Raw genomic sequence first — 23588 nt, 5'->3', positions numbered from 1 at the left:
TATACATGTTTCAACGCTATCCTCTCAAATCATCCCACCCTCGCCTTCTCCCATAGAGTCCAAAAGACTGTTCTTTACATCTGTGTCTCTTTTGCTGTCTTGTATATAGGGTCATCGTTACCATCTTTCTAAATTCCATATACATTCGTTAATATACTGCATTGGTGTTAAAAAATAATTATTTTTAATTGGAGGATAATTGCTTTTCAATGTTGTGTTGGTTTCTGCCATACAGAAATGTGAATCAGCCATAAGTATATGTATGTCCCCTTCCTCCTGAAGCTCCATCCCACCCCTCTAGGTTGTCACAGAGCCCTGGTTTGAGCTCCCCGAGTCACACAGCAAATGCCCACTGGCTATCTGTTTTACATATGGTAGAGTATATGTTTCCGTGCAACTCTCTCCATTTGTCCCAGGCTCTCCTGCCCCCACCATGTCCACAAGTCCATTCTCTATGTCTGTGTCTCTAGTCCTGCCCTGCAAATAGGTTCAGCTGTACCATTTTTCTAGATTCCATAAATGTGCATTAATATATGATTTTATTTTTCTTATGGGCTTCCCTGGTTGGCTCAGACAGTAAAGAATGTGTCTGTAATGCAGGAGACCTGGGTTCGATCCCTGGGTTGGGAAGATCCCCTGATGAAGAGAATGGTTATCCACTCCAGTATTCTTGCCTGGAAAATCCCATGGACAGAGAAGCCTGCCAGGCTACAGTCCATGGGGTTGCAAAGAGTCAGACATGATGGGGTGATTAACACTTTCACTTTCTGATCTAGGAAGTGGTACTGTTAAAAGATGCCCAGGTGATTTCAATGTGCAACTACATTTAAGAATCAGCGCTTTACCTATGGGACTCCCAGGTGGCACAGTGGTAATGAATCTGACTGCCAATGCAGGAGACATAGGAGACACAGGTTTGGTTCCTGGGTCCAGAAGATTCCCTGGAGGAGGAAATGGAAACTCACTCCAGTATTCTTGTGGGGAAAAATCTCATGGACAGAGGAACCCGGCGGGCTACAGCTCATGGGGTTGCCAAGAGTCAGACATGGTGGAGCGCACACACACATGACCTTATCTATAGCAATTATAATGTTAAAAAAAGAAAGAAATGGAGGATGAATCTACGACACTTAAGAAACATGTACTGCAACTAACACAAGATTGTAGATCAACCCTACTCCAATAAAACTTAAAAACAAATCTCTACACAATCCAAGCAATATGGGTGCATGCTGAGTTGGTCACGCATCTCACTCTTTGCAATCCCTTGGACTGTAGCCTGCCAGGCTCCTCTGTCTGTGGCATTTTCCAGGCAAAAATACCGGAGTGGATTGTCATTTCCTCCTCCAGGAGATCTTACTGACCCAGGGATTGAACCCACATCTGCATTGGCAGGGGATTCTTTACTGCTGAGCCACCTGGGAAGCCCCTCCAAGGAAAATATTTTGTATTAAAAATGTGGTATTAATTGAAAAATGACTGGAGATATTTAGATAAAAATAAACTTAATCTATTAAGAATTCTCATAGAATTTTAAAATTATCAAAGAAATCCATAAAAACATATATGTGAAATGATATATATATAATAAACTACATTTACAAATACAATTTTTAAAGTTTGAAACGCACACACACAAAGAAACATGTTAAGCAATCACAGTGCATGGCCTTTGCTTAGATCCTAATTCAGTAAACAAAGAGTAAAAATTAAAAAAAGAATCAATGATATTAAAAAACAGTCCCCAGAATTCCTCAAAAAGTTAAACACATAGTTTCGATATGACCCAACAAGTCTACTCCTAGGTACATACCCAAGTGAACTGAAAATGAAAGTTTACACAAAAAGTTGTATATGAATATTCATAGCAGCACTGTTCAAAGTAGCCCCAAAGTGGAAACAATCCATCTGTCCACCAGCTGACGAGAGGAAAAACAAATTAAAACAGTTATGGCATATCCATATAATGGAATATTACTTTAGCCGTGAGAAGGAAGGACGTATGTTACAACAGGTATGAACTTTGAAAACATGACAGTCAGTGAAAACAGCCAGATGCAAAAGACGATATTTTATGGCTATACTGTATGATTCCCTTTATATGACATATCCAGAATGAGCAAATTCACAGAGGGAGAAAGCACATTAGTGGTTTCCAGGGGCTGGTGTGAGGGGCGATGGAGAGTGATTGTTAATGGGCACAGTGTTGTGTTTGGGGGTGATGAACATATTTTGGAACTAGATAGAGGTTGTAGTTGCAAATATTGTAAACATACTAACTGCCACTGAATTATTCACTTTGAAATAGCTAAAATGGTAAATTTCACATTATGTGAATTTTATCTCAGTTAAAAAAAAAAAAGAATCAGTGACCTATACAATTTCCTGATAGAGCTGAAGAAATCTGGAAAATCTGGATGTGAGGGGAATTAGTTCATTCAGAATAAGCCCCAAGATGGGTCATATTTACCCTCCCCATGGTCTATTTTTTGGGGGGGGTTCTTTTTTAAAGGGAGGACAATTGCTTTACAATGTTGTGTTGGTTTCTGCTGTACAACAACGTGAATCAGCTGTAAGTATACATCTATCCCCTGCCCCTTTCCCACTATCCCACCTGTCTAAAGCGTCACAGAGCATGGAGCTGAGCCCCATGTGTTACACAGCAGCTTCCCACTAGCTATCTCTTTTATACATGGTAGTGTACATATGTCAAAAGCTACTCTCTCAATTCATCCCACCCTCTTCCTCCCCTACCCTGTCCACAAGTCCATTCTCTATGATTCCCAGTGGTCTTCGACCCTCTGCTGGAGGAGAGAGTGAATGGTTTTTGGAAGCTTGATTGCAGGAGTAGATATGATCAGATCCCTGTGACCAAGGGCAAAGAAGCTAGTTTTCATCTGTCAGTTGAAGCTGTATTGATTTGAGTTTGCTTGCAGAATCTGGGAAGCTCAGGCTGTTTTTACATTCAAAGGCTGATGGAGAAAGTGACTGCTGAGATGAGTTCTCTTCAAGTGTGGGACTTCTTTAATGTGAATATAAACAGAAGGGTGATCCACACAGCTGCAGGTTTAGGGATGTGCAGCAAATTGACAATTAAGTTACACTGATGTAGCCACATGTCCGGGAGGGGAGACAGAGCACCCAACCTCCAGAAGGGGAGGTCACGGGGAGGTCATGACCCCATGCCCTCAGTCAGATGGACACAGCAGGGAGGGCTGCTAGGGAGAGAAGTTGTACAGAGACCTCTTTTCTGGAAATTCCATTTGTATATATTTTTAAAAATTTTTTGGTTTATTGTCTGTCTTCCTTGTTGTTGTTCAGCTAAGTCGTGTCTGACTCTTTGCAACCCCTAGGACTACAACATTCCAAGCTTCCCTGTCCTTCACCAACTCCTGCAGTTTGTGCAAACTCGTGTCCACTGAATTGGCGATGACATCCAACCACCTCCTCCTCTGTCGTTCCCTTCTCCTCCTGCCTTCACTCTTTCCCAGCATTAGGGTCTTTTCTAATGAGTAAGCTCTTCGCATCATGTGGCCAAAGTATTGGAGTTTCAGCTTCAGCATCAGTCCTTCAGTGAACATTCAGGGTTGATTTCCTTTAGGATTGACTGGTTTGATCTCCATGCAGTCCAAGGGACCCTCAAGAGTCTTCTCTAACACCACAGTTCAAAAGCATCAATTCTTCAGCACTCAGCCTTCTTTATGGTCCAACTCTCACATCCATACCTGACTACTGGAAAAACCATCCCGACCTTTGTCAGCTAAGTGATGGCTCTGTTTTTCAATACGCTGTCTTGGTTTGTCATAGCTTTTCTTCCAAGGAGCAAGCATCTTTTAATTTCATGGCAGTCACCATCCACAGTGATTTTGGAGCCCAAGAAAAAAAAGTCTGTCACTATTTTCATTGTTTCCCCGTCTAATTGCCATGAAGTGATGGGACTGGATGCCATGATCTTAGTTTTTTGAATGTTGACTTTGAAGCCAGTTTTTTCACTCTCCTCTTTCACCTTCATCAAGAGGCTCTTTAATTCCTCTTTGCTTTCCATCATAAAGGTGGAAAGTGAAAGTGAAGTTGCTCAGTCGTGTCCGACTCTTTGAGACCCCATGAACTGTGTAGCCCACTAGGCTCCTCTGTCCATGGAATTTTTCAGGCAAGAAAACTGGAGTGGGTTGCCATTTCCTTCTCCAGAGGATCTTCCCGACCCAGGGATCGAACCTGGGTCTCCCGCATTGTGGGCAGAAGCTTTACCATCTGAGCCACCATGGAAGCCCATTAGGGTGGTGTCTGTCATCTGCATATCTGAGGGTATTGATATTTCTCCCAGTAATCTTGGTTCCAACTTGGAATTCACAGCCCGGTATTTCCCATGATATACTCTGCATGTATGTTAAATAAGCAGGGTGAGAATATTCCAGCCCTGATGTACTCTTTCCCAATTTTGAACCAGTCTGTTGTTCCATGTTTAGTTCTAACTGTGGCTTCTTGGCCTGCATACAGGTTTCTCCGGAGACAGGTAAGGTGGTCTGGTATTCCCATCTCTTTAAGAATTCTCCACAGTCTGTCTTCCTTTCTGGGATTAAATTCCACAAAAGCAGGGACTATGTCTACTGCATTTGGAGTTCTCTGCTGATTGAGAGCCAGAGGCCACAAATAAAGCCCTTGGTGAGGAGTGAATGTTGACAGCAGAACTGCCCCGTGAAGGTCTGGAGGCAGGGGAAGGCAAGCCAGTGAGTAAACCTGACTACCCATGGGTGCCTAGAACCGGCTCTCTTCACTCAACACCAAGAGGGAGACAGAGGGAGGTTGCCAGGGGCTTCTGAAAGTGATGACACCTGAGCTCAGTCTCCAAGGCGGACCAAGGGTCAGTGGGTCAGACTGGAAAGGCAGTTTCTGCAAAGAAAGCAGCAGTTGCAGGGCGTTCGGGACCTGACCAGCCTGGGGACAGTGAAGCAACTGCAGGGGTGTCCGCCTGGCTGAGGGAAGGCTCCAGGGGAAGCACCTGGAGGGGGTCACACCGTCAGACCTTGGACTGCTGTCTGGAGGATGGGCTTGAGAGAGAAATAAAAGGAGGAGGCCGCTGAAAGACTCTCAAGAGAAGGGAGTGGAGGATCTCCTTGATGAACTGACATTGATGGTGAACAGGAAAAACAGGGAGGATGTGAGTGTTTTTTAGAAAAATTTTTGGCTGTGCCAGGTCTTCATGGTGGTGCAAAGGCTCAGTTGAGGTGCGCAGGTTCAGTTTCCCTGAGGCATATGAGATCTTAGTTCCTGCACCAGGGACTGAACCTGTGTCCCCTGTGTTGGAAGGTGGATTCTTTATTTTTTAAAGTTTATTTATTTTTAATTGGAGGATAATTGCTTTACAAGATCCATCGACGTGAATCAGTCATAGGTATACACATGTCCCCTCCCTCATAAACCTCCCTCCCACCTCCCACGCCATCCCACTCCTTGAGGTTGTCACAGAGCACCGCGTTTGAGCTCCCTGCTTCGTATTTTACATGTGGTAACGTCTAGGTCTTCATGCTACTCTCCATTCCTCTCATCCTCTCCTTCCCCACCATGTCCACAAGTCTGTTGTCTTAGTCTGTGTCTCTGCTGCCCTGCTAATAGGTTCATTAGTATCGTCTTTCTAGATTCCATATATATGCATTAATAATTATTGCTTTTCTCTTTCTTACTTCACTCTGTATAATAGGCTCTAGGTTCATCCACCTCATTAGAACTCAGATGTGTATCATGGCTGAGTAATATTCCATTGTGTATATGTGTACCACAGCTTCTTCATCCATTCATCTGTTGATGGACATTTAGGTTGCCGGAAGGCAGATTCTTAACCACCAGACCACCAGGGAAGCTCCATATTGGAATATAGTGCTTTACCATGTTGTGTTAGTTTCTGCTGTACAGCAAAGGGGATCAGCTATATGTTTACATACCTCCCCTCTTTCCTGGATTTCCTTCCCATTTACTGTAAGCGTTTTTTTGTAGATATATGTGTTGAGATTTGGTGACTGACTGCTGCTGAGAGCAAGATGTAAAGTCTAAAAGAGAAATGATGTTATTGATGAAGACAATGCTTACGGCTGAAGTTAGATGAGTGTGTACGTGCCAGGCACTGTGCTAAGTGCTTTGTGTGACCATGCCATTTGAGTCTCATCATGAGCCACTGAAGCAGAGATTATTTTTGTACCCATTATACAGATGAGGAAACTGAGACCCAGGGAAGCTATTACCTGGCCAAGGTCAGTCAGAACTAAAGAGCTATGTTCGTAACCACACTCATGATAGTCCCCAGGGTTTTAGTTTGGTTTGGTCAGGTAATGACACCACTCCATCAATTTGAGGAAATGGAAAGAAAAATGGTTGGTGGGGAAATGACAACTGAGTGGAGGACAAGTTGAGCTGGAGATGCTGTGGATTATTCTGTGGTAACCAATAGTCAAGAGGGCAGCTCTAGAGGGATCCTGCTGGGGCTGCTGATTAAGGAGGTATCAGCCTACAGAGAGCAAGTAGTCTGAGTCATGGGGATAAAGGAGCCAACTAAGCAAGAGAGTGAGGGACAGACCAGGGTACAGCAAGGAACCAGATGTGTCCTATAAACATGACCATCTGGGTGTCACTGGGAGCAACAAGTGTGCAGTGATAGGAGAGCAGCAAAATCCACTATTATGGGACTTTCCCGGCAGTCCAGTGGCTAAGATTCCATGTTCCCAATGCAGAGGGCCTGGGTTCAATCCCTGGTCAGGGAACTAGATCCCTTATGCTGCAACTAAGAGTTTTCAAGCCGCAAAGTTTGCATTCTTTGCATGCCTCAAAGAAACCACAGGACACAACAAAGATTGATGATCCCATATGCCACAGCTAAGATCCAGCACAGCCAAAATAAATAAATATTTTAAAAAAATCTACTAAAGTTCTTGGCTGCACAAGGAGGAAGAAAGCAGAGTCACCAGAAGGGATTGGGGAAGAGGGGACAGAGAGTAATTTTTTCTTTCTTTTAATCATTATGATGAGAGAGATTTGCAAATGTTGCAGGCTAGAGAGACAGAACCCTTAGAAAGATGAATTTGATAATCAATGGGAGAGAGGAGTGACGGAGTGACATCCTTGAGGCAGCTGGAGGGATGAGGTGGGAGCATCAGTCTTCAAAAAGAAAATGAACACTTGAGTTCAGAGAAAAATACAGGTTTAAATCTACCTTGAACAGGCCCTGGGAGCTTTAGAAAGGGAAGGGCTGGCCAAGGGCTCCAGCCACTCGGATTTATGTCCATTGCTGCATTTCCCATAGGCTGCTTGCAGCCAATGATGAAGCACGGCAGGGACCCGATTTTCAGGGAACCCACCTTGGGAAGTAGGAAGCTGCTCAGATGGTTCATCTGGGTTCAAGGACTTGCTAAAGGCCTGGCTGAATCTTCCTCAGGTACAAGGCAGGCTCACATACTTTCACCCAACCTTCCCTCCTTCACTTGGGGTCAGACCTGCATTGTTTGCCGGCTCCTCCAGCTTTTTCCAGCTTCCTTCCTCTTTTCTCTCAACTGTCTCTTAATATAATCTGTGCATGTTTATATCTACCGTGTCTATTTAGATCTACTGGCATCTGCTTCTTGGAGGACCCAGACTAACACAGCCACTCACAGGCACACAGGTAAAATCAGAAAGCCTGAAGGACTTTCCTGGTGGTCCACTGGTGAAGACTGCATGCTCCCAAAGCAGGGGGCCCCGGTTTGATCCCTGGTTGGGAAACTAGACCCCGCAGCCCGCAGCTAAGAGTCTGAGTGTTCCAACTCAAGAGTTTGCATGTAGGGTCTTCCCTGGCAGAGAGCTAAGATCCAACATGACTTGGGGCCAAAAACAAACAAAAACTCCACCAAAACATGAAAGAGAAGCAATATTGTAATGAATTCAATAAAGGCTTTGAAAATGGTCCACATTAAAAAAAAATCTTAAAAAAAAGCTTGCATGCTGCAATGAAGACAGAAGATCCCGAGTCCTGCAACTAAGACTCAGCACAGTCAAATAAATAAATAAATATTAAAAAACATTCCCTCTGATGAGGGGCTTCCCTGGGTGGCTCAGCTGGTAAAGAATCCACCTGCAATGCAGAAGACCTGGGTTTGATCCCTGGGTCAGGAAGATCCCCTGGAGAAGAGAATGGCAATCCACTCCAGTACTCTTCCCTGGGAAATCCCTGAAATCCCTAGCGGGCTATAGTCCATGGAGTTGCAGTCAGACACGACTTAGTGACTAAATCACCAAAAACATATAATGGAAAGGTAGAAAAAAGACGTGAAGAAGTTGAAAGATAAAAAAAACTTTAAAAAACTGAATATTTAAGAAAGAAAAGGCAATGGCACCCCACTCCAGTACTCTGGCGTGGAAAATCCCCTGGATGGAGGAGCCTGGTAGGCTGCAGTCCATGGGGTTGCTAAGAGTCGGACATGACTGAGCGACTTCACTTTCATGCACTGGAGAAGGACATGGCAACCCACTCCAGTGTTCTTGCCTGGAGAATCCCAGGGACAGGGGAGCCTGGTGGGCTGCTGTCTATGGGGTCGCACAGGGTCGGACACGACTGAAGCGACTTAGCAGCAGCAGCAGCAGCTCTTTAACTGCATTTTATTTTGAGCACTGGCCATAAGGCTTATCTTTGACAGCACAGTATTTTTAAAAATCCAGGTATTTTCCCTTGATATTTGATACCAAGCCCCTCCTCCCAGGGAAGTAACCACTTAATATCTCTGGAAGTCACGACCGCTGCAGTTCCTGTGTGGACGTGGTGTGCGTGTGCATGCTAAGTCACTTCAGTCACAGTAGTTACTGATTCCCGGCCACCAGACCTCCCCTGAGTGGCAGGATCTGTCAGATTCAGTGTGTGTGTGATGACACACTCATCACACTCATATGACATGCAGGATGCACTCATATGACAGGCAGGATGTGTGACAAAACTGCTCTGACAAATGTCTGCCTTTTTAAACAAAAAGTGTGCCATATATTTTTATTAAATCATAGAAAACTCATTTGTATACAAATTCTTCCATTTGGGGGACACTGGAATATGAAACAGCTGTGTAACAAAACATTTCAAAGCTACATTTCACTTTAAGCAGAGACAAAGTTTAAGTTGTCACATTTATTTTTTTTAAAAAATGTTGAAATAATCATTAACACATTATTGGCTTTTTTTCACCTTTGGGCCAGAGGAACGGTATCTCTTTTGACTCCCCGACTCTCATTACTCAAACCAACCATGAGTTTAAAAAGTGATTAACTTGAAAGTTTAATACAAAATCAATTTCTTTTTTCCAACCATGGGCTTTTAGGGCAAATGCCGAATTTCAGGAGATGGTCTCCTTTCACAGGACCTGTTAAGTTTCTTTTCTACAATAGCAAACATGTATAATGGTACAGAATATATTTCAGAATAAGTTAAATATTAAGACATACAGTATGGCAATAATGTCCTACTTTTCTTTCTACCATGTAAATTCCAAAGTTCATCCTAATCTTACACATCTGTAAAAGGGTGAAGACTGAGGGATCCAGTGATACTGAAAATACACAACAACTGTCAGAACCACATTCTCTAAATGCTTTGGCTGATTATATACAAATGGTCCTGCCAGCATCACGCCTGCATTCGTTCCACGGGGGCTCTAAATGAACAGATACCGGAGTTCACCAAGCAAAAACAGGCAGTGGTTTTGAATTTTAGGCTGTCACGCGCTCTGCTTCTGAGCAGAGACTCAAAGGTCACACTGTGACATGTCTGCACTCACCCCAAATACTCACATAACATAAACACAAATTAAATACTATCAAACTTATTTTAAATTAAATTGAAGACCACTATTTTTAAGTGCATGAAGTACTCCCCGCTAGCTTCCTGAACGTGTGTTATGGAGCAAGAACTAACATCCCAGGGAACATACGTGTTCCTACATATTAAAGAGGCCAACCCACTTTCTCTGAGAACTCCCTGGAGTAACACATGAGACCTATAGGGGGAAGAAAGCAATTCTCCAATCTAAATGGAGGGAGAGTCTCGGTCATTTTCCCAAACTCCAGTTTGGATTTCAGACTCACTAAGGCAGGAACTCAAAAATGTGATCTTTGGGACTGGCTCCTGGTGTCACCTGTGGTGACAGTCTGTGTCCTCAGGACACTTCATTGACCCTTAATACTACAACCTCCCTTCCAGCTCCCCTCTGGGTCCTGGGCCCCTGTGGTCAAGACACAAACCTGGCACTGTCCCAGGTGATGTGTAAACAAATCTGGGAAAACCGCATTTCTGCAAGTGTTTGCTATATCAGTGAAAAACCTCTTGGGCTGAGAAAGATAACAGGAAACGCTGCCCCTATGACAGCTTCTCACAAGGCCTCTCTTCTGTTCATCCTGCTCTTGAAGACTATGACGTCAACCCACACACTCTTTGCCTTGCTTGCCCCAAATGGTATTAAACATAGTGAGAAACTTTGGACTACCTTATTCCTGAATTCTGACCAGTGCTCATTCAAGCCAAGTCATCTACCGTCTTGTTACCGCAGGTGACTAGGAGAGGAGGTGAGGCTTCTGTGCAGGTTGGGGTTCTGGCTGTGTCTGTTCCGGCTGCGGACAGATGAGAACATGGTGTTGCAGCCGGGGACCTTGCATTTGTGCAGCTGGCGGAGGTGCACGGTCTTGTAGTGGGCCCGGAAGGTCCCCTTATTGCTGTATGTCTTCTGACAGAGGTGACATGTCAGGGGCAGCCCGGAAGGGAAGCTGGCGAGGCTCTGGTCAGCCTTCCCCATCAGGACGCAGAGTGGGTAGTCCTCCCCGGGCACCAGGCCTGGCCCATCACAGCTCCCGTCGCAGTCCTCCGTGAGCACAGCGCCCTCCTCGCTGGCCCCATCTGAGTCCCAGGAGGAGTGGCTGCTGCTCTCCGACTTTACGCTCGAGGTAGTGCTCAGATCCAAGACGGTGCCCTCGCTGGGCAGACCAGAGGCGTAGCTCTGTAGGCTGGCACTGTGGACCTGGGCTAGTGGGTACACCAGACTGCCCATCCGGCTCATCCCCTTGAAGATGACAGACGTCTGGGAGGCTTGTGGTGTGAAGGCTGCCTCTTGGTATGCCTCCTGGGCTGTATCTTTCAGGAGGTAAGCTGCCCGGAAGGGGTCTTCACTGCTCTCCAGCGCTTCTTGGGGCAATACTTTCTGGTGGAGGTTTAGGTTTGAACTGTGTCTACAAGAGTGAAAAGGTGGTTAGCAATGGGTAGGGCTGTCATCTTTGTTGTTTTAAAGACAGTCTTTGTTCTGAGTAGAGACACTAGGTAGATACCGGGAAAGCTTGTGGCGTGAGGGAAGTGACACTAAGGGGCTCAGGATGCAGTGCCTGTATGGTAGACACTGCCCACTGCCGTCCATCGCTTGTCCCAAGTCAGCATCTGACCAGGGGAGCTGACAGAATGTGTAGTTCTCTTCAGCTTGCAGTCTGACTGACATGTAAGTTCCTGCACCTCATCTCTGGAGAATGGCTAGACTGCTTCAGTTAGGCCCATTCAACTGGTACACTAAAACCAGGAGATCCCAGAAGAAAGCTGGTCACAAACAGTAAAGAACTAAGCAGAGGACTTTATTTCAATGAAACCAGGAGACACGCTCTTCTAGAGCTGTACTATCCCAAATAACGGCTACTCATAAGCAGCTACTGAGCGCCTGAAAGGTGACTAGTGTCATATACTGAAATGATAATATTTTGAATAGACTGAATGATAGGAAATACATTACTAAATTTACTTGTTTCTTTTCACTTTTTTTTTTTTTTTTTTTACTGTGGCTACCATAAAACATTAAGATTTCCTATGTGGCTTGCATCGTGGACTAGAGCATCTGAATGAAACATCACCACATGGAAGTTCTTCAGGTGAGAGGCTAGAAGTGGTATATATGTGTGTGAGTATGTGTGTGTGTGAAATTTAGTTCATATTTGCAACATTTCACTATATACCAGACAGGAATTTTGCAAGTGCAGCACTGTGAGCACACTGCCAATCACCCACCCAATGGTTAGTCCTGAAGGGCAGATAATGAGTATCCATTATGACACACGCCTTTTACTCATAATGTATCATTTGGATGTAACTTGTCAATCAATGCTGGCCTTGCTCAGAGATCCCCTAACTTCTAACAAGCAAAAATACCCCTTACTACAAGGGCATATTCTCAAAGGTGGCTGGAGAATTATTCTGAGCAGGGAACATACCTCTTCCAATACAGATCAGGATGCGTGCCCGGGTCAAACTGGGAAAAATATCCTCACCAAAATAACAAGAAATCTCCAAAGATGTCTTCAGCAGGGGGCTGTGGGGGGGATGTTACTCAAAGTGCATGGAATTTGTTACTCAACTTCTTTTTAATCCTTGTACACTTTCTTTTTTAGGGACATAATCAGAATTATATTCCCAGATCACCCACTTTGCAAGCAGCCCTTCTCCATTGCAACTCTGCCCTGTGATTATGTCAGCGTCCTGGGTTGAAGGGGCAGGTATGTCTCGGCAAAAAACCAGACACTAGATTGACAATTAGATCCCAGGATATACAAGTGGTCAAAAAAAGGTCAGACAAACACATTTACTGGAACCCCATACAGACGTAAGAGGGATGTAACAGGGATGTGATGTAACAGAGGGAACCTCTTGCCAGGGATTCTCCAGGCAAGAATACTGGAGTGGGCTGCCGTGCTGCTACTCCAGGGGATCATCCCACGACTCTTGAGTCTCCTGTACTGGCAGGTGGGTTCTTTACCACTAGTGCCACCTGGAGTGGTATTCCAGAGGCCACATGACATGTGATATTTCAATAGACTGAATGCAGAAGCTGACATGAGAATCCAGTCGTCTTCTACTAAAGATACTAGCAAAGAGTAAAACAAAGCCGCTTCTCACTAAAGCTCTTGATCCGGAAAATGTAATTTTTCATAAAATTGTAATAAACTGATTTATTAAGTGATGCGATGTATGTATTAATTTTCAGTTTTAATTTCTAACAGTAAATATTGATAGATATACACCCAAACAGACATAAGTTCTTGAGGTTTTAAGAATTCGTAAAGGGGTTGTGACATCAAAACTTTTGCAAGTGGTTGGTTTAGACATAATGCCATGTAAAAATGATTTATGGGAACCATCCCTAACTTCTCGAAGAATTCGGTGAGATGCCCTCCCATGTGCCCATTATAGTCTGTATCCCCCCAGTTATAGCAGCCACCACAGTCAGTTGTAATCACCCGTGTACTACTGCCTCCCCACTGGCCTTTGTGGGCAGGGACTGTGTCCAGAGCACCTAACATAGAAGGTGATTAAACACTTGCAGTCCAAGTACCCACAGTGCTGTGGCAGTTCCCTTGATGGGTCCTAGGAAGTGCTGTGGGCAGTAGCCGTGGCTTGAAGACAGGAAGGCAGCTTCCCTCACAGCAACGCAATTCTCATCTCTGACTCAGAAAAATGGTGGTGGACCTGGGACTGCTAGCCAAGTCCTGTTCAAGATGGTATCATTTTAATCACAGATTCCAGGGAAAACGCAGTGCCAGTTCTAGATTACTAGAATTAGTGGTTTACATTTAGCATGCAAGATGATTTCCTGTGGTGTGGGGAGGAGGCTTGCATCTCAGATAGATCCAAAAACAGGAAATTATTAAATATGTGAAAAAAAATATGAATAGTATCTTAAATACAATATGCCTTCTAACTTAGCAGGTGATGTAGGTCAGAACAGTATTATAAATAAGGATAATCTGACTGACAGGACTATCCCTTCTTTATAACAACAGCTTATTCATGAAGAAATTCTTCTCTCAGAGGCTGGAGGAGGAGGACCAGCTCACTAATTAGGTGTCCTGGAGGTTGGGTGCAACATCCAGCAACGGAAACAGGAATTTTAACAAATACCACCCCTGCCCTATCCTCTCTGCTTGAGACAATGAGTGTGTTCTTAGGAACCCTGTCCAGGAATGTGTGTGGGAGTCTATACCTTTTTGCCCTGTTAATAAATTAGGGGCTACAATTTGGGCTAAGGCAATGGGGATGTTGAGCTGCTTGAAATAAAGCCTGTTTGGACAAATGTAACATTTTAATGTTCTGTGAACCATTTAGCATCTCTAACGCTGCAGGTGAGGGCTGGTTTCATCAGAGGGCTGGTTCTCTCCCGAAAGCCTCCTGGTATCATCTTTCGGTAAGCCTCCTCTTCCCTTTACAGGCTGGGGAGGTAGGCGACCTGAAGCATGTTTCTGCAACCCGAGTTCATCAAGAAAAATAAGACAGGAATGCCAGTGCTGTGTGACCACAGTGATGAGGGGTACTCTAACCCCCAGCAGTTGGCGAGCAGTCTGATAGAAAACCCAGCACCGACAGACCTCTCATCTTTCAACTACATGTCACAGACATGGAAATAACTTGTTAATTGCCTTTACTCTTTGATAGCTCAATATTTCAGACATCTTCAATCAGGCAGTTATTCTTCTTTTCAAATAGAGCAATTAAGTAGAAATCAGAGAAAATGCTTCATTCTGTGGACTTCAGTTTGAAATGAAAGTCAGACAAGCTTTGGGAAGCTACGATCCTAACGTGAAAATCTCCCTGCCTCCCTTGCTCCTCTAATGTGTGACCTAGTTCATGGTTCCTGATATCCCAAACCACTGTAACCAGATGTGTTTCTGAATCCAGAATTCCGCAGGCTTTAGAAAGGCAAAGTGATGCATACACTGTGATATCACGGTAATGTCCCCATAAGAAATCCATTAACATTTCTGTACTAAATATATACAGAGCCCCACACAAAGGGAGACTCTAAAAGATCAGATAGCCTCATGTCATTTCATGTCAGGTCTTGTGACTAAATGAGTTTAAACACTGGAGCTGAAAACGCAGGGACCTGGATCCACAGGACCCTCTTCCTCAGACCATGGCCCCTGGGAACTTAGCAACGCAAACCTTCATACCCAGTCCCAGACCTGCTGTGACAGAAAGAGTAGGGATGAGGCTCCAAAGGCTGCTTTAATGACCCTCCCGGTGATTCAGGTGCATATTAAAGATTAAGACCCATTGCCCTGGCAGCAAAGATCGCCGCCAGGTGTCTTACCTGTCCCTACTCCTGCGGGAGGGGAAGGTGGCCTTGCAGCCCTCCACTGTGCACGTGTGCATTTCCCGGGAGTGAATGTTCTTCTGATGCATCTTCACGCCGCAAGCGTTTTTAAAGGTCTTCTTGCAGATGTCACATTGGAAGCGATTCTCCTCCTTTGACCTCACTGATGCTGGCTGACTCAAGTGCTCCGGCTCTTTGGAATCTTCGAAACAAGGAAAAGCCATTCCTTGGGTGGACAAGGCACCAAAGAGGCCCCCGGCCAGCAGGTGCTGCTGCAGTTTGATATAGTCGGGAAAAGGCACGCAGGGTTCCAGCCTGGGTGTGAGGTGAGGTTCATGGCCATCCTCCTCTGCGTCCCGTGGCACAGTGTTCAACACTGACTTCTGCCCAGTCTCCCTCTCCGAGTTGTGCGTGGCCTGCTCAGGAGTCTGGCGGATGGCTCCACTGGACTCAATTCCTGGCCCGAGACAGCAGGGCCTCTCTTCCTCAAGGCGAGGCCTCTCGGAGCTCCCTGCTGGCATGTGCAGCTCCTCTGGGGCTCCGTCTGACTGGGGGCTGCAGGTCTCCGGCTCGTCTTCACTGACCACCTGCAGGGGCATGTCTTCGTCAGAGCTCAGAGGCTGCCCCTTCTCGTCTGCTGTCTCCACGGTCTCCTTCTCTATTTTGATGGGCATACTGGACTTGCGGGATTTCTTCTTGGGCAAACGGGTGTCAAATGGCGCTTCGTTGGAAGCCAGCTGTTCCGGGATGGACGAGGACAGCAGAGGGAGGGAGGGCAGCATCCCAGGGGTGTTGGCCAGCTCGGCTGGAGTGGCTGGGCTGCGGTAGAAAGGCAGGACTGGCTGGACAGTCTTCAGGTTGGGGAAGAGCACCCCGTTGTGGCTGAGGCTCGGGAAGGTGGGCTGGCTCCGGGAGTCTTCCATGGGCCCCACGTAGCTGGGGAGAGGCCGGCAGTCTGGAGGCGTCACCCCGCGGCCGGGGCGCCTGGCACTCTCCGGGGCAGCCAGCGTCAGGCCGCTCCTCAGGTCTCTGTCCCTGTTGTTTCTGTTCATGGGCATGTGCAGCCGGGGATTGGGGTTGGCGCTGTGGCGGTTGCGGCTCCTCAGGGAGCTGAATACCATGTTGCAGCCTTCGATGGTGCACTTGTGCTTGATCTTTAGATGGACGGCGTTGTAGTGGATCTTCAGTGTGCCCTTGTCATAGAAGGTCTTCTCACATGCGGTACAGAACACCCGGCCTTTCTTTGTGCCCAGGCTGTTCCTCTCGGGCTTCACTTTGGCCTCTGGGGACAGCTGTGTCCTTTCAAGCTTCGTGACTATGCTGTATGAACTGGAGTCGCTGAAGTGGGTGCTGTCTTCCTTTTTGGTGACAGCATCGGGACAGTTGAGACACGGATCTTTTTCAACCTGAAATGGGGTAGAACTGGAAGTGAGGAAGCTGCCGTCAGGGAAGGCTCCATGGACTTCCTGTTTGGGGTCCTGGCTTTGGTCTTGACTCTGCTCTAGCACATAGGGATCGGGCAGTGACCCTATCAGTGCTGGGGGCAAGGGGTTGAAGAACTGGAAAGGCAGCATGAAGGTCATGTTGTTTATGAGGTTCTCGAAGGGGTGCACGCTGCTGGGGTTTCCTTTGTCCACGGGAGTGGGGAGGCTGGCACTCCGATGGCTGCAGCTCTCGATGAAAGCCCTGATGTCGACGTTGGCTGTGGAAGGTGGGATGACAACAGACTGCTCTTCTTTCTCCTGAATTGCCATGAGCTCAACTATGGACTTGGTCTCTCCAAAACGAAGGAACTGCTGTAAGGTGGCCACCTCCTCCTCACTGGTCATGATGCTCCAGTGATCCAGCACTTTTCCCGATGCATCCTAAACCCAAACCAGAATTTAAAAGGACAATTAATTTACTGTTCCTTACCCTTCCCAGGTGGCTCAGCAGTAAAGAATCTTCCTGCAATGCAGATGTGGGTTTGATCCCTGGGTCAGGAAGATCCCCTGGCATAGGAAATGGCAATCTACTCCAGTATTCTAGCCTGGAAAATCCCATGGACAGAGAAGCCAGGTGGGCTACAGGCCATGGGGTTGCAAAACATTCAGATATGACTGAATGACTAAACAGCAACCACCACAACCCTTTTCTCTAAGAAAGGAGTCATGCCATGTGGTTAGGGCCTCCACTAGCATCATGGGACACTTTTGTATATATTAGAAAAAGACACCCCTGGAAGTGCTGGGCTCGATAAATTCAGTCCTCACTCACCCACTTTCCTAGGAAAGAAACTCCCTGTGGAAAAATAAACTGCACAAATGTGAGTGGTGGTCCAGGAGATAGAAATAAAACTATATCACCCAAGCCTAAGGGAAGTTTGGTGATTATTTTCCAGCCTATTTCAAACCAATTGGTAGTCTTGAATTAGGCATACAATTTTCTCCCACTAAAATTAAAATATGTATCATTTGAACAACAGTAATTTCTTTATCTAAAGAGTATAGATGGGAAATCAGGCCTAGATATAGCTCAAGTATTTATTTGCTGCAGGTTGAATGATCTTTCCCAAGCAACTAACATCAAAATACAAATGAACCTGTATTGATCTATTGCCTGTGTTCACAAAGCAGAGCGGTAATTACACTGGAGTGTTGGAGATTTTTCAAACTCTAGCAAGACCTAACTTTTCCCAAAACTACAATAAATATTTTATCACAGAACATGTATTTGATGGCCTACTGAGATTTTTCACAGTGCATGTAAGAGTTCTGAAGATGATGAGGAATGTAACATCATAAATTTTTCATGCGCTGGAGGTTCAAGGTAATTGATTCCATATTTTTAATCCTAACACTAGAAAGCAAGATTATTAGGATCATTAAATATTGATCTATGTCATAATGTAAGAGCATAATGCTGCTCTACATAAAAGGTGGTTTCTGGCCTGCTAGGGGTCCTGTACTCGAGGTGAGCCTACAGGGTTCCAGAGGAAGCCTGCGTGTTGTCAGAGTCAGAGAGAAATGGGTTCACATTTCCAGTCTGCTGCATGCAAACTGAGGGACTTCAGCAAGATCCAGAAGCACTCAGCCTCTGTTTTCCCACCTGGAAAATGGGGATAATCGACCTACCTTGTGAGATGACTAGAAGATGGACTAAGTCAGTAAATGGTGGTTTTTCGTGCTTGTTTCAAGTTTATGGCCTAGCTGAGTTGGACTGAATATATGTGAGTCTTGGAAATACATTCATCTGCCCATCTGATTGAAATTTTTACCAAAGTCAGCTGACATTTTCTAGCATAGTGACAGGGAAGAAATGCTGTAGCTGTTTCCTATGTCAGAAAAATCCAGGAAACATGTTCTTTGCCTGTGAAAACACTTCGACAGCCTCTCTGGATAGGAAGCATAAAGTCGACCCCTGGAACACAAAAGAGAGGTAAAACTACTCTGCAAAGAAGAGAGATGAGAGAAGGGATGAAAGGCATAGGATGACGGAGTGATGCAGAGAAGAGGCAAGAAGGCTGGAAGAGAACTGGTAGGAGAGACAACGAGCGAGAGCACGCCCACAGAACTATCACAAGTCAGAGAGGCCTGGGAAGGATGATCACCAATTAGGTGGATGGCAGAGGGCTTTAAAGGACAGGGAGGCACGGGATGAAACTGAAACTGTCTGCTGTGCCTTCTGCAATGTTAAGTTCCTCAACCCCCACCCTCAGTAAAACTGGAAACCACTGATGTCGTGTGTCAGTGAATGCTCTGAGGATGATAAAAGAAATGGAGCAGTGCCAAGGATGGGGCCAACGGCTGACTGCGAGTGAGTGTGCAATGTTGACTGTGCAAGCTGGCGAGTGAAACCCAAATCAGAGAACATGTAATGGTCCAACTCCCTGAAGTCTAAGATACCAGTGCCTGTGTGCTCAGTTATGTCTGACTCTTGGCGACACCATGGACTGTAGCCCACCAGGCTGCTCTGTCCATGGGATTTCCCAGGCAAGTGTACTGGAGTGGGTTGCCATGCCCTCCTCTAGGAGATCTTCCCAACCCAGGGATCGAACTCACATCTCCTGCACTGGCAGGCAGGTTCTTTACCACTGTGCCACAAGGAAAGCAATGGATTTCTCCCTGAATGCGAGATAGGGCTGGGGCCAAGACGAATGACAATGAAAGGGAGGGATGACTACCGGCAGCTGGAGCACTGGTGGCACTGGGTTACACCTGTTCTGCTCTCGGGGAGTGGCACCCACATCCCCGTACCTGCAGCACGTATCCTCGGATGTAATCCTGGAGGGTCCAGTCCAAGGCGTGCAGGATCTGGAGGACTTCGTCTTGCTTCAGCACACTGAAGAGCCGGTCCAGAAGGATCTTCAGGCGGACAGGGATGGCCTGGGTCCCATAGAGCATGAGGCTGCTGATGTCGAACACCACATTGGACTGGACGATCTCCACCTGGCTTGTGGGGTACATGGCGGGGATCCTCAGCTTACTCAGAGCTGAAAAAGGAAATTGAAAAATTGTTGTTTTTCAAGATTCTACCTTTAAGAGAAAAACACTGCTTGGGAAGTAGGCTAAGGGCTTAATCTCAGTTATTTGTGCCAATGGAAAAGCCACAAATATGCAAACAATTAATAATCTTAATGGCTATTTGGCTCCACGTTATTCAGAGGAACCTCTAAGAGAAAATGGAGCGCCCTGAGAGGCCTCTTTTCCCCCTTTCCTGTGGCATGCCTAAGGAGTACAACAGCCACAGGTAAGGACCACACCTGGGAAACTGGTAAAAATGAGGGCGGCAGGTGTGTTATCAAGAGGATGGAAAACCAGGAAGCACAGGGCCTGGGGGAGAAGCTAGACTTGGGTTCTCCCCCAACACCTCAGACTGGGGTGGAGCCCCAGTCTGGCACCCTCCAGATGTCAGGCTTGGCAATTGAGCCCATGCTGTCCAATGCAACAGTCACCAGTCAAACACAGCTGTTCAAATTTAGATTTACATTAATTAACATTAAATAAAACTAAAAATTCAGCTCGCCCGTTATGCTAGTCACATTTCAAGGGCTCGTAGCCACGTGTGGCTGGTGTCGTGCTGGGTTGTCAGCACTACAGGAATAAAAACACAGGAAGGTCCTATTAAACTTGAATATAGGTTTCAGATAAACAACAAATAACTGGGATATACTTACACCAAAAATATTAATTGGGATATACTTAGGCTAAAAAAATTATAGTTTAACTGAAATTCAAATTCAACTGAGCATTCTGATTTTTCATCTAGCAACCCTGGGCTAGAGGCTACTTACTGTATATGCACAGAATATTTCTTTCATTGCAGAACAGCCCTGAAGCACCACTTTCTACATCTTCAGAAGGCAGTGGATAAACACTTTTCAGAGTTAAGATCCAAAGAGATAACACATATAAAGCTCTTAGCCTGTTTCCTGGCACACAACAGTAACTTCAGATGTTAGCTGTCATTCATGGATATTAAACCTGTTCCTGAGTAACTGCGTTAGTTAGAGGAAACACTACAGGCCAAGGGGGGAAATGGTTACCGTGAGCCACCCATCCATGTCTGCACTGCTCACACTGACGGTGGTTGATCTTCCCTGGTTTGAAGCTTTGGCAGCTGCAGTTCAGAGTACAGCCAATAGCCTACAGGAGAGAACATGGGGACACCCGGGATGTTAGTGATGTGTGGAACACACACAGCATCTACAGGACAGAACGCGTTCCTCCACTGAGCAGCACTGGCTAAATGACCTGTGCCCACTCCATGCCAGGCCTGGACATGCATACTGTCCCCTGGAAAGAGGAGCAGCTCCCTGGAGACAGCAAACACACTACACAGATATTCCACATGCAAGGATAGGTTACAACCCTAGAACTCTTTATAAGAAAGGATTACAGGCAGGAAGGAGATAGCCTGCTTATTATGGAAAGGGCATGGAAAGGTGAAGAAGAGTCACATTCTCACTAAATCTATAAGTTGACCAGAACACCAACCCAGAAAGGGATACTGGGGCTGCCCTGAAACAAGTAAATAGGAGACTGATCCGAACTGAGAGTGATGCACATGTGTACTTCGTTACTCCCTCCCCCAACAGGGCAGATGCTGAATATCATGACAGATCTGGGGACATGCAACGGCTGACCACACCAGGGATCATTCCCTGACTCCGTGGACTGGACTGTGTGATTGACCACCAAATGCAGGCTGGACAAGCCCTGCACCAATGCCCAGGTGCAGGTTAAGGTGGTGGGTGTGGCGTGGGGGTGTGGAGTGTGCAAGCATACGACTGAAATGGAAGATACAGATGTACGTGTCAACAAAGTTCTAGGATTAAGAACAGAGGTTCACATATATTTTTAAGATGGATTTTTCAAAAGGGGATAAGAGGCTTGAGGAATGTAATCTATTATTAAAGAGAAAAAGCTCTCACTGGAGCTCTGTCAGTGAGATTTCTGGGAGGAGGTGCTGGATGGAATCGTATGGTTCAAGAGAGCTTGGACAGCTGGGGAGTGCCTGGGTGTTTGCTGGCATGAGAAAGCCCTACGACTGGGGGTTTAACCTCCATGGGACCATTAAGGGACTGTGTGGCCTTGTGTGCGGACAGGGAAGGAGAGAATCTGGCCAAGGACACATTAAGGACCATATTAACTAGTCTTCACTTAAAAATCAGTTGTTGGTAGGAGTGTAAAATGGTGCAGCCACTTTGGAAAATAGTCTGACCGATCCTCAAAAACACAGTTACCTTACAACCAACTGATTCCACTCCTAGGTTTAAGCCCAAGAGAACTGAAAACCTATGTCTACACAAAACTTGTACCTGAACTTAAAATCAGCATTATTTACTAGCCTCAAAGTGGAAACAACCACCATATATATTGATTGATGAACAGATATTCAAAATGTGGTATGTCCATACAGTGGGATATCACTAGGCAATAGGAAAGAATGAAGTACTGATACCTGCTAGAACATGTGTGAACTCTGAAAACATTTATGATAATGAAAGAAACCAAGTACGAAAGGTCACAGGCTGAATGATTCACAATTTATGTGAAACGTCAAGAACAGGCTAATCCATAGAGACCCAAAGCAGACCAGTGGTTACTGGGGTTGTGGGGAGCAGGTAGGATGAGGAGTGACTGCTAATGGGAAAGGGGTATTTTTTTAATTGTTTTCATTGTTTTTAAAGACAGCTTTAAGTTGAGACTATATTACTAGTTCACATATCATACAATACCCATTTAAAGTAAACAAATGATTTTTAGAATATTCAGAGTTGAACAACCATCACCACAATACAATTTTAGAACATTTCCATCATCCCCAAAAGAAACTCTGTGAACAAGTTTATGATAGACATATGCTTTCATTTCTTTGGGATATATTCCTAGGAGTGGAACTGAGTGATCATATAGTAACTCTATGTTTAACTTTCTGAGAAACCCCCAAACTGTTTTTAAAGGTTTATTTTCCCACCAAGGTATGAGGGTTCTGATTTCTCCACATCCTCGCCAACACTAGTTATGGTTTGTTTTTCTATTGTAGTTATCCTAGTGGGAATGAGGTGGTATCTCCTTGTGTTTTGATCTACATTTCTCTGATGGCTAATGGTATTCAGCATCTTTTCAAGTGCTCAGTGGCCATCTGTGTGTCTATTCAGATCTTTTGCCCATTTTTAAATTGGGTTGTATTTTTAGTATTGTGTCATAAGAGTTCTTTATATATGCTAGGTACAAGTTCCTTACCAGATATATATCCAATCCTTGGATTATCCTTTTACTTTCTGCATGATATCCTTTGAAACACAGATGTTTTCAATTTTGACCAGTTTCTTTTTGAGGTAATGGAATGTTCTAAAGTTCTTAGCAGTGATGTTGCACAGCTCAATGAATACAGTGAAACCACTCAGTTGACTTTTATGGTATGTGAATTATATTTTGATAAAAATATAATTTTTAAAAATCAGCCCACCACACTATAAGAATAGTTGAAATCCGGAACACTGACAGTATCGAGAGACTGTGAGGATGTGGAGCAACAGAAATCTCATACATTGCTGATGACAACACAAAACATAAAGCAACTTTGAAACTCAGCTTGGTGGTTTCTTACAAAACTAAACACACTCTTACCACACAACCCAGTAAACTGCATTCCTTGGAATTTAAAAGGCATTGAAAATCACACAAAAACTGCACATGGATATTTACGGCAGCTTTCTTCATAATTTCTAAGATTTAGAAGCAACCAAAATGTCCTTTAGCAGGCAAACAGATAAATAAACTGTGGTATGCCCAAACAACAGAATATTATTCAGCATTAAAAGACATGAACTATTAAGCCATGAAAAGACATGGATGAAAAGTAAATGCACATTACTAACTGAAAGAAGCCAATCTGAAAAGACTGCATACTGCACGATTCCAACTGTATAACATTCTGGAAAAGGCAGAACTATGGAGACAGAAAAAGCTGGCTTAAAGTTCA

The 23588-nt window shown here is 45.2% G+C and overlaps 1 protein-coding gene across 1 annotated transcript in view; it reads right to left on the bottom strand.

Moving 5' to 3' along the window:
* Window positions 1-8968: 8968 nt before the first annotated feature.
* The window catches only part of BNC1 (basonuclin zinc finger protein 1), a 28115-nt gene continuing 13495 nt past the window's right edge, over window positions 8969-23588 (bottom strand). Inside the window, exons 2-5 of the mRNA XM_042242631.2 lie at window positions 20644-20743; window positions 19355-19590; window positions 15117-16984; window positions 8969-11223 (exon numbers count right to left, since the gene is read on the bottom strand). Coding sequence (XP_042098565.1) covers window positions 10542-11223; window positions 15117-16984; window positions 19355-19590; window positions 20644-20743 — 2886 coding nt within the window. The 3' untranslated portion in view covers window positions 8969-10541. The remainder of the gene's footprint in view (window positions 11224-15116; window positions 16985-19354; window positions 19591-20643; window positions 20744-23588) is intronic.

This window comes from Ovis aries, unplaced genomic scaffold, assembly GCF_016772045.2.
Source record: "Ovis aries strain OAR_USU_Benz2616 breed Rambouillet unplaced genomic scaffold, ARS-UI_Ramb_v3.0 scaffold_85, whole genome shotgun sequence".
In the NCBI taxonomy this organism is placed as follows: Eukaryota; Metazoa; Chordata; class Mammalia; order Artiodactyla; family Bovidae; genus Ovis; species Ovis aries.
The sequence above is the reverse complement of the archived record's forward strand: the minus strand, read 5'-3'. Positions and strand labels throughout refer to the sequence as shown.